Genomic DNA, 11253 nt, shown 5'->3' with positions numbered 1-11253 from the left:
GCAAGTCACCACCTGACAAGGCAGGATGGCAGAAGTGGCCTCCAGTGCCTTGAAGGAGGAAGGATTTTGACCTGGGGAGATGGACATGGGCATTCCAGGTACAGGAGACAGTTTGAGACAAGACTTGTGATCAGATGAGTTTTCCAGGCCTGTATAAGAGCTGGTCAGGAAGGCTGTGATGCTCTAGAAGGTCTTGAAGACCACTCTAAGGAGTCTGGAGTTTATTTAGGCCAGAGGTGAGAGAGATCTGGAGGGTTTAGGCCAGCTGCCAACTTAACTGTCTGGGGCAGTACTAAAAAGGGTATGCAAGGTCTGGGATGGAATGAGGGCAATGACTGTGGATCTCTTATCACTAGGCCCCTTGAGGCACAGAGCTCCCACTTCATTTTTGGTTGAGTCATGTTGGTAAGAAATGCAAAGCTGAGGGAAGGTTGGGGAAAGGGCAGGGGAGGGAGGCCTATCCCCATTTAATGATCTCAGTGGAAAAGGCTGCTGTGAGTAGATTTTGCTGCCAGGAGAGCCACAGAGATGGGCCCCATGAGTCACTGTTCAGTCCTGCAAGCTCAGCCCACAGAGCCTGCTGTGGTCATTGGCACATTGGCTGGTCATTGGCTGGCTCCAGGCCCAGCCCCCAGTGTTCCCCACTAGGCTCAGTTTGTCCCCATTTCTATCTGTATCTTTGCCATCCTGGGGCTATGCATCCTGCAGCTCTTTGCCTCTTCTGCATCCCTTTCAGACCGAGCCTCTGAATCTGTCTCCATTTGTGACTCTGGCTTACATCTGGCTCATAAATGGGGAACCTCAGGAGGACAGGGGTAGTGCGACCAGTCTCAGGCACCCCTCAACGTTTATTCCAGGCCCTGTGCTAGGTGCTAGAAGTATAGAAGTGGATAAAACACAGTCTCTGTCTTCGCAAAGCTTACAGCATACATTCTATGTGGAGTGAATAAACCAAGGCCGCTGAATCAGTCTGTCTGCCTGCGCTCCGGGGTGCTGGGGTCAGTTATGGCCTGTGGCTTGAGGTCTCTCTTAGCACTGGAGGGGTACATGTGCCTGCCAGCAGGTCCAACCAGCTCTTAGGGCTCACAGGGGGCCTGGCTGGTGGGTGGGGGTGGGCAGACAGTGGGCAGCAGAAGGGGAGGGAGGGAGCTGGAGGCAGTGACTCAGTGGGGCGGCTCTAGGACAGCTGGGGAGGGAGCCAAGGTTGGTCCTGATGCTCGCTGAAGCTAGAGGAGGGTGGGATGAGAGGGCCTGCTGGGGGTTGGGGATGGAGCAGGACAACTCCAAGGCTCCCCACTCACAGCCAGATGCCCTCATGAAGAAGGCTCCCGGGCAGCTGCTCTGAGAACCTGGACTTGGTGCTGACGTGGCAGCTGCGGCAGCTGCGATGGTGGGGAGGGGAGGATTGCTACTGTTCCCTCTGTGCCTGCTTCTGATGCCCAGGTTCCCTCCTCTGGCAGCCTCCCTGGGCTCATGAAGGAGGTGACTACCTTAGAGCCAGGGAAGCCAGTGCACCCACTGCCCTCTCCCCACAAGGAACCAAGGGCCTGAGCATGTTATGGGGCACAGCAGGCCCACATGCCCCAAAGGGACTTCACACCTCAGAGCTGGGAGAGATCTCACAGGTCAACTGTCCAAGTGACTTTCACCTGTTCAGGGTCCCCCAACTGAGGATGAAATGAGGGGCAGGACACGAACACCGCCCAAGAGCTGGCAGCAAGTGGACCTTCAACATACAGGGTCTTTCCTAGTTCTCGGGGCAATCCCAGGAGGAAAGAATGACTTTCTTTTTTTTTTTTTTTTTTACAGGTGAGTAAGATGAGGCTCAAAGAGAACTGAGGTGCTGGAGCTCACCCATCAGGTAAGTGGAAGAGCAGAGCTGGCCTCTGGTTCCAGAATCCTGACCTCAGTCTCAGCCTCCTCGGCGGGATTTTGTGGGAGGGGTGGGGGGCTGGGGAGGGAGTGTATATGAAAGAAGTGCAGGAACGAAAACGCAAGCGAGTGGCGGGGCTGGGCCTGGCGGATCGGTGGCTTCCTGGCAGGTCTGGGTCAGCTCCCACCACAGAGTCCCCTCCCTGCCTCCTCCTTCCCTCTAACCCAAACAGCAGCCCGTCATGGGATAATACAACCTGGCTCTTGGTGCCTGGGACTGAGGACTGGAAGGAAGATGGGGTCTGCAACGGAAGGGCCCCTCCCTCCCACCCTCCATGAAGATACCCCTACTGGCTGCCAGCAGCACCAAGCAGCTGGCCTGGGCTTAGGGAGTCTCTCTTCCTAGAGGCCTCCTGGGCCCCTGGACCCACACTTTTCTTCTCCCAGCTGACAGGAACTTGTGCTCCTTGTCTTGCTGAGGGAGGCTGTGGTAGGGCTCCCCGCATCCTGCGTGCATTCAAGAGCAGAAGCGCCCGCCTCCCCTCCGCCGCCACCCTGCAAGCCCCTTCCCTCAGCCCCAGGTGGACCCCTTGCTCACTCACCCTCGCGCACCTACGCCGCCTTCCCCAGCGGGGGAGCGCTTCCGGCGCGCTGAGCAGGCGCGGTGGGAAGGCCGTTGGTCGCTGGCCCAACCGGCGAACTGAGAAGCCAAGCCAAAGTCAGCGGGGGCTTGGGCGGCGGCGCGGGGGAGGGCGGTGAAGCTGAGGCGTCCGGGCCCGCGGGGGACGAGGGGGCGGATGGGCCGGGGGCGCTGCGAGAGCCCGCGTTTTCGCGCTTTCCGGCCGGCTCAGGCGGCTGCCGTCGGGCCTGGCGGGGTGGGCTGCGGCTGCGTCCTCCGGCCCCCAGGGGGCGGTGCGGCGCGGCGCCCGGTCCTCTGCCGCGCTCGTTTCCGTCCCCGCGGCCAGGAGGTGGCGCCCGTCAACGCCAGGCGCCGCGCCGTACTCGCCGTCGAGGCGGCGGTACGTTCGAGGGCTCTGGCTGCCTGGCCTCCCGGGTTCGGGGTTCCCCTCGGCGCGTACCCCGGGCGTGAGCGCGGCGGGCGGGCGGGCGAGCGAGAGAGCGGGCGCGCGAGTCCCCCAGTGGCGCGGGGGCGGGGACCAGGGTCGGCCGGGCCCACAAGAGCGCGAGCACGAGGCAGCGCCCCGCCCCGCCCCCGTGAGCGTTCCACCTGCGTAGGCCCGCCCAGCGTGGCGGCAAGTGAGCGTTCGAGCTTGGGGCCCTCCCGGCGAAGGCCCACGTGAGCGTGGACCCGGGAGCCGTGAGCTGGAGGGAGAGACACCGGCTCTTCTCCCCGCCCCTCAGGCCTGAACTGCGGCACTGACTGCGCTTCCTGAGCCGGGCACCAAGACTGGCACCTCCTACGGCCTAGTGCGTTCTACCTGCATCGCCCATGCAGCCCTACCCGACCATCTTCAACCTGTTTCCTGGATGAGCTGAGGCCTCAGTTCACACCGAGGGCTTAGCCCCTCTGCCACTTGCCGGGAGCAGGCCCACCCTTAAGGAAGGGGTGATGGAAGGGCCCCTGGAGGATGGGGATGAGTCCTCAGCCTCCCAGGGCCACGCCACTGACTGGAGGTTTGCTGTGTGCAGTTTCAGAGATGCCTGGGATGAGGGGGAACCTGCTCCCCAGATGCAGGACCCCAATCCTCCGAGCCCACCAGCAGGGGCAGCCCAGGGGGAAGGGCTACAGGGCAGCCCTCTGCCTGGTGAGCTTCAGTCACCTCCAGGACAGAAGGTTGCACATGGGTCAGGGGATGGCCAGAGGGGCGTATTAGGAGGTTCCTCAGTCCAGTGGGAGGAACCAGCCTCCTCTGGAATGGAGATCCTCCTGTGCCCAATGTACTCCCACCTTAGTCTGGCACAGGGTGAGAATGACAGCCAAGGAGGAGGCTTGGCAGGGGACTCAGTTTCAGGCAGGGCAATGCCAATCCGCTTGGACCCTGAAGGGTTGGACAGTGACCCTGTGAACCTCGGAGATCTTTTATCTGAGACATCGTCAGAGCTACTGGAGGCAGGTAAGAAAGGAAAGTCTTGGAAGGGAGTGAGGGTACCTGGAGGTGGGGAGGCCTCTGACTCTACTCAGGCTAAAGCCCAAGTTCACGTAGGGGTCTCTGGGTAAATGGCCCAGTGTAGACCCAAGCCATTTTCCTTCCCAAGACCCCAACGGATCCAGGCTCCTTAAGTCCACTGACTGCCTCCTGGCCCAAGACCTCGCCTGGGAGCTGCTTGCCAGTGGCCTGGCTGCCCTGCCAGGTAACTGGGAGACACTAGAGGCAGAAGAGGTGGGGTGACTTGATTGTGCAGGTGTTCACTGCCTTCTCTGCACAGGGACTCGGGATGTAGAAGGCAGGGCAGTGCTGCTTCTGAGTGCCCATAACCCAGCCTGGCTTCACCCCAAGTGCAGCAGCCATGAACTCATCCATCTCCTGCTCTACCTGCGAAGCATCCCCAGGTTGGGGGGTGGAGGTTGGGGGACAGAACCTGAGCAAGGGGATGGCAGGGTTGTGGAAATAGATACTGAACCAAAGCCTGCTCCTTTAGGCCCAAAGTACAGGCCCTGGGACTGACCGTGTTAGTGGACGCCCGAATTTGTTCCCCAATCTCTTCCCTCTTCTGGGGGCTCAGCCAGCTGCAAGTGAGTACAGGATTATAGCTCTCCTCTTCCCCCCAACCCTTTTTATAGGGTTGGGAGCAGGGCTGAGCTCAGATTCCTTGCAGGAAGCAGCCCCAGGGTCGGTGCACCAGGTGCTGCTAATGGGAAAGATGCCTCAGGAGGTGCCTTCAGGGCTGCAGGTAGGGACTGAGCCATTTTGGCCAGGGTGGAGGTGGGGCACTTCCCCACCAGGCCTGAGTCCACTACACCTTCTTCTTCTGCAGTTAGAGCAGCTGTCCTCTCATCAGAGCCTGCTGACGCACATCTCCACCTCGGCGTTGCCCACTTCACTAGGAGGAGGCCTGCCTTACTGCCACCAGGCCTGGCTGGGCTTCCGGATGGTCAGTGCACTGGGTGGGGCATAGGGTGGGTAGGCAGGCAATCTGGCCAGCAGAGGAGGCTCCCCTGGGCTGGCTTGAGCAGTGCAGTGGCCTGGGATCCAAGATGCCTGGGACTAGCACTGTGCACTGCCCTGGTCATGCCTGCCTCTGCTCACAGCGTCTGGAAACCCTACTGCAGAGCTGCCAGGTGGTTTGTGCCCTGCTCCAGGGGGCCATTGAGAGCATGAAGGCTGTGCCCCAGCCCATGGAGTCTGGGGTGAGTGTCTCCTTTCAACACCTCCCCGAGTGCTCCCTATCTTCTTCCTTTTCCATGCACACCTCCACTGCCTGTTGCCCTTAATCACAGGAAGTCGGTCGGCTGCTGCGGCAGGCACGGGTCCTGATGCAGCATGTACTAGACTCACCTCGGTTGGCATGGCTACAGTGCCAGGGAGCCTTGGAGCTGGCATGGCTGAAGCAGGAGGTTCCAGAGGTGACCCTGAGCCCAGACTACAGGTAGGTGCAAGCCCAGATCTTTCCCCAGCCCACCATATCCCATGCTAAGGACTTAGTGGCTGGCTCAGAACCAGCCAGGATTGTGGTCCTAGGACAGGGTGGAGTGGAGCTAGGCACTCAGCAGGGGCGCTAAGACATGTACCATGCACCAGGCCTGCAGTGGACGAGGTTGAGGAGCTGTATGGTCGCGTGGATGGATTGCTGCACCAACTGACCCTGCAGAGTAACCAGCGAGTACAAGCACTGGAGTTGGTCCAGATGCTGGAGGCCCAGGAGGGCGAGCTGCACCAGGTGAGAACTATCCGCCCAGGTGGGCGTCACCTTTAATCTCAAGCATCACCCCCACCCCACAGCAGCTCTCCTTTCTTTGTTTGTACTCCTCCAGATTGAAGTGTGGTTACAGCAGGTGGGTTGGCCAGCACTTGAGGAACCAAGGGAACCCTCATTGGACATGCTGCTTCAGGCCCAAGGCCCTTTTTGCGACCTGGACCGAATTGCCCAGGTGAGTTTAGTTACTTGTTCATTGAGCACGGAGAGAGAGGGGAATGGGTTGGGGGTAGAGGGAAGGTCTTCACAGAAGTGACTGATGAGGACATGTAGACATCTGTGGAAAAGACCTGGGCTCGCGGGCTGCACTACCAGGCCTGGGCTTGCTGAGCCCAGTCTCTGTCTCCAGGAGCAGGTCAGGCGAGGGGAGAAACTTCTGCAGCCACTGGTTGGCTGGGATGCGGCTGAACTGGGCCCCTCTGGGGCCCGCTTTCTGACCCTGCAAGCCCAGTTGACCGACTTCTGTAGGGCTTTAGCCCAGCGGCGGCAGCGGCTGGCAGATGCTGAGAGGCTGTTGCAGTTCTTCAAGCAGGTGGGTGAGGGGTCCCATCCCTGGCTCCAGGTGGTCAGTGAAGCCAGAGGGGTGGCTGCTCAGCTCTACGACAGCTTGAGTTTTGTTGTATACCTTGCCTGTCTTCTCTTCTTGTCTTCAGTCTGACCCCAAAATCCTACCACTGAGGAGGCAGCCTGGGGCCAGCATTCTGTGGGGATGGGGGGAGGTAGAGGAGAAGGCTTAGCAGTCTTGGTGGGATCCTTCCTCAATGCCTATCTGGCCTTGGTGTTGCAGGCCTTGATGTGGGCTGAGGAGGGGCAGCGGGTGTTGGCAGAGCTGGAACAGGAACATCCGGGGGTTGTGCTGCAACGGCTGCAGCTGCATTGGACCAAGCATCCTGACTTGCCGCCTGCCCACTTCCGAAAGATGTGGGCTCTAGCCACAGGGCTGGGATCTGAGGGTATCCGCCAGGAGTGCCGCTCGGCCTGGGCACGGTGCCAGGACACCTGGCTGGCCCTGGACCAGAAGATGGAAGCTGCTCTGAAGCCACCACTGACAGGTAGCACAGCTAGCTTGTGTGTCAGCCGGGTACTGGCTGTACCTGCTACCCTTCCCCTGAGGAAGGCATACAGCCTTGATCGGAATCTGGGACTGAGTCTCAGAGAATCTGCCCACCACTGCCACCATGAGGCCGTTGTGGCTGCCTGCCACAGACCAGAGGCTGGAGTTGGTGCCCAGTCAGGGTCATGCCCCACCATGCCTCCGCCAGGTAGCTCTGAACCCAGGAGTCCCAACAGGTAGGCAGTGAGCAGGGCGGGGAGGGCAGTGTGGCAGGGCAGATGTCTCGGGTCCTGATTCCACCTATCTGGTAGACTCCAGCTGGTGCTGGTGGAGATGGTGGCTACAGAGCGGGAGTATGTCCATGCTCTTGACTACACCATGGAGAACTACTTCCCCGAGCTGGATCGCCCTGATGTGCCCCAGGGCCTCCGTGGCCAGCGCGCCCACCTCTTTGGCAACCTGGAGAAGCTGCGGGACTTCCACCGCCATTTCTTCCTGCGTGAGCTGGAGGCCTGTACCCAGCACCCACCCCGGGTGGCCTATGCTTTCCTGCGCCATGTAAGCTCCTCAGGCCGTACAGGCCCTGGCTGATTCTGCCACATTCAACAGAGAGCTATTGGGCATGTGCTTGGGGTCAGGCCCTATGATGGGTACAGCTATGAGCAGGACCAACCGGTCCCTTTTTTTCAGGGTGCTCTTAGTTTAGCAGAGGAGACATAAAAGTAAAAAAGATAATTGCATATTATAGTTGAGGTTAGGAGGGAAAAAACGGGATAGATAGGTGATTGTGAGTTAGCAGCAAGGCAGAGGTATCCCCTTTAGAGAGAGCAGTTAGAGAGGCCGCTTAGAGGAGCTGATGTTTGAGCTAAGGCCAGAGGGAGGGGCTGCAGTCAGAGCATTCCATCCAGAGGAAAGATCAAGTGCAAAGCCCTGGGCAGGAAAGAGGCCCAGTGGTCAAGGAAGAGAGAAGTCAGTGTAGCATAGTGTAGTAAGCAAGGGAAGGTGTAGTCCGAGGTGAGGTGAGATTAGAGCACTGCCCTCAGAGCTGTGGGAGCAGCAGAGCTGTATGCAGGACTTCTTCCCCAGAGGGCCTGAGGGCAAGCCCCTCTCTGCACAGTGTCTCTTGCCAGATCACCTGTTATTCAAAGCAGGGCACACTGGCTCTGTGTGGGGAGGCCTCCTTGGGACCTTTAGGCATTTTGGTCCTCCCAAACTGAGAGTGGTTTGGCCCCCTTGGATGCTGGCCCATTTGCACCAGACCAAGCTGTGTATCTTTGCAGAGGGTGCAGTTTGGGATGTACGCACTCTACAGCAAGAATAAACCATGCTCCGATGCCCTGATGACCAGCTATGGTCACACCTTTTTCAGGGTAGGTGAGCCTGAGACTAGTGGGAGGGGGGGATGGAGCAAATAACCTGAAGCTCCCTGACGGTCTCTTACGCACCTGGCAGGACAAGCAGCAAGCACTGGGGGACCACTTGGACTTGGCCTCCTATCTGCTGAAGCCCATCCAGCGCATGAGCAAGTACGCACTGCTGCTGCAGGAGCTGGCATGGGCCTGCGGGGGGACCGTGCCAGAGCTGAGTGCCCTGCGGGCTGCCCAGAGCCTCGTGCGCTTCCAGCTGCGACACGGCAATGACTTGCTAGCCATGGATGCCATCCAGGGCTGTGACGTGAGTCATCACAGGCTGTGGTGGGCAGGGGCAGTGGGTGTGAAGGGAGGGGGCAGAAGAGGCTGGGCACCCACTGGGCCCCAACTTGGCAGGTCAACCTCAAAGAACAGGGGCAGTTGGTCCGACAGGATGAGTTCACGGTGCGCTCTGGGCGCCACAAGTCCCTGCGTCGTGTTTTCCTCTTTGAGGAGCTGTTGCTTTTCAGCAAGCCTCGCCGAGGACCCAAAGGCATCGACACATTTGCCTACAAGCGCTCCTTCAAGGTAGGCCCACCCAACCCCTCCCTCTGCTCACTGCACCCCCAGTGCCTCACTAAGCTCCTTTCCTGGCCACACAGATGGCAGACCTTGGCCTCACTGAGTGCTGTGGGGATAGCAACCTGCGCTTTGAGATCTGGTTTCGCCGTCGCAAGGCCAAGGACACCTTTGTGCTACAAGCTGCCAGCTTGGCTACGAAGCAGGCTTGGACAGCTGACATCTCCCGCCTGCTCTGGAGGCAGGCTGTCCACAACAAGGGTGGGTCCCTGCCCCATTTCACCCCACACTCCCCTCCTTGGAGAGCTCACATTGTCCCAGAGGGGCCCCAAGGAGGGCCTAGGGACCTGGAAATACTTGGGAGGGTGGAAAAGGTCCCTCAGCAGCGGCCGGCGCAGGGGAAAGAACTCCAAAGTCAGGCAGTCCTGCACTCAGTCTCAGACTGTGCACACAGTATTAACCTCTGAGTGTCAGAGGCCTCATCTTTAAAAGGAGAATTATGACATCTCATGGGATTGTTGGGAAAGGCTCAGCGCACAGGACAATCTGCAGGCTATGGGTGTACAGGAGAGACTAATATAAGGGGGAAGAGTGATAAAGGGCTGGGCTCATGTCCAGATGTCCATTCTCCACCCAGAGGTGCGCATGGCTGAGATGGTGTCCTTGGGTGTGGGGAACAAGGCCTTCCAGGACATCGCCCCCAGCAAAGAAGCTATCAGTGACCGCACCGTCAACTATATCCTGAAGTGCCAAGGTAGCAGGCAGGCTGCAGGGGGTTGGGGTGAGGAGAGCTGCACAGGCGGCAACATGGACCTGTCAGCCCTAGGCTGTGCTCCCCTCAGGACCTTGGCCCACCTGGGCTCTGGCCTGTCCCAACCTGATCCCCTTTCTCATACAGAAGTTGGCTCTCGGGCCTCCATTGCTGTGGCCCCATTTGACTATGACAGCCCTTACCTGGGGGCCTCAAGCTCCCTTTCTGGAGACCCTGCTTCTTGCTCTGTACTGGGGTCCCTCAACCTGCATCTGTACAGAGACCCAGCTGTTCCGGGCTTCCGCTGGCCCCTGTATTCCACCAGCTTCCCAGAGGAAGCAGTACTGGAGACTGAAGCTGAGCTGGGCAGCCAGCCATCTTTGAGTAGGTCTGGGCTTGGCCAGAGGCAGGAGGGCATGGCTTGGGGTCTGGGCCTCCTCTGCTGACAGCTCACCCAGTCTCCCTTCTTAGCTCCTGAGGACTCAGAGGTCTCCTCCCAGTGCCCGTCAGCCAGTGGCTCCAGTGGCTCGGACAGCAGCTGTATGTCAGGGCAGGCCCTGGGCAGGGGCCTGGAGGACTTGTCCTATGTGAGTTCCATTTAGCCTTATACCCACCAGCCCTTTCTCAGCCCTGCCTGGGCCTATGGCTGCCTTGCTTTTAGGTGGAAATGGGGGTGGTAGGTCAGAGCCATTCCTCAGAGACCCCACCTGGACCCTGAGCCAGGGAAATACATGTTCATGCCTAGCTTTGCACCACAGGTCTGAGCCTGGGCTTGAAGGTGGGCAGTGGATCCAGTTGCTGCTAGATCCAAGGAACATCACCTCTCTCGGGATCTGCTATGACCAGGCCGTGGGTGGCACCTGGGTCGCTTCCAGCCCACATGCACAGCCCTGTCGACTACCCTTTCTGATGTCTGTGTCATTGGACAGATCAGCAGGGACCTCTCCAGGGGCTGCTGGTTGCAGAGCCTAAATGAGCACCCTGATTCTGGGCCCCTGGCCTCATGTCCCCTTTTTCTCTCCCCATCTCCAGCTCCCACCCCAGTTGTTCCCACCCAGAACAGAGGGTGGGTGTTTGTTTCTATGCTGTAGGCTGGTGGGACATCTAGTGACTGGGCTGCCCCACCCCTCAGTAGGAATACAGGTGGGTTCCTAGCCACTGCTTCCCAACCCCTGGTCTCAAAGCCAAGCTCATCCCTGTTGGACTCTTACTCTTGCCTGCCCTGGCTCCCTAGGCCCAGGCCCTTCTTTCCTGGGTGAGTTTGGTTATATTGATTCAAAGCTTTTTGAATAGCTTTCAGTTTAAGATTATTTCACTGGTTGTAAGGTCTTTGGTGTCTCAGAGATGGAGTCCAGACCCTTGACTTGTGATTTATTCTTTGTTTATAATAAAAAATAAACTAACACACCCTTGGATGGGCACACACATCCTGGGGACATCCCCGGTTAAAATGAACCTTGGCGATGGGCAGGGGTGTTTGTGGGGCAGCTTCTCTGGGCACCTTAGCCATCTTGTAAATACTTGCTCAGGAGAGAGTAAGAGACAGACCTCGACAGGCCCCTCTGGATGAGCAAGTCCACACAGCGGCCATATTTCCTGGCGAAAGGCAGCGTGAGCTGGAAGGAAAAGGCTGGTCTTATTCCTGACTTCTGGCTGCTTGCTTACTCTGGCTGTGTGGATGGGGTCCTCCTATCTGGTTGGGGGCAGGGTCAAGGCAAGGCCACTTGATGCTGTTGAGCTCACTTCTACCTAAAGGCGTCTCCCAGACCTGT

The 11253-nt window shown here is 59.0% G+C and overlaps 1 protein-coding gene across 1 annotated transcript; it reads left to right on the top strand.

Moving 5' to 3' along the window:
* The first annotated feature begins 1697 nt into the window (after window positions 1-1697).
* On the top strand, window positions 1698-10801 carry PLEKHG4 (pleckstrin homology and RhoGEF domain containing G4). Its single transcript, XM_081215787.1, has 22 exons — window positions 1698-1861; window positions 3235-3947; window positions 4090-4185; window positions 4261-4384; window positions 4474-4567; window positions 4651-4725; window positions 4810-4926; window positions 5084-5182; window positions 5273-5421; window positions 5574-5712; window positions 5807-5923; window positions 6098-6280; window positions 6536-7038; window positions 7114-7360; window positions 8083-8172; window positions 8255-8476; window positions 8569-8739; window positions 8814-8991; window positions 9368-9484; window positions 9629-9865; window positions 9953-10068; window positions 10240-10801. Exons 2-22 carry the CDS (start codon window positions 3443-3445, stop codon window positions 10243-10245), a joined length of 3585 nt encoding a protein of 1194 aa, XP_081071913.1. The 5' UTR covers window positions 1698-1861; window positions 3235-3442; the 3' UTR covers window positions 10246-10801.
* Window positions 10802-11253: the final 452 nt, after the last annotated feature.

Source organism: Mesoplodon bidens (genome assembly GCF_964165515.1).
Source record: "Mesoplodon bidens genome assembly, chromosome: 18".
Lineage (NCBI taxonomy): Eukaryota > Metazoa > Chordata > Mammalia > Artiodactyla > Ziphiidae > Mesoplodon > Mesoplodon bidens.
Note: the sequence above shows the minus strand (reverse complement) of the source record. Positions and strands in the feature narration are given on the sequence as shown.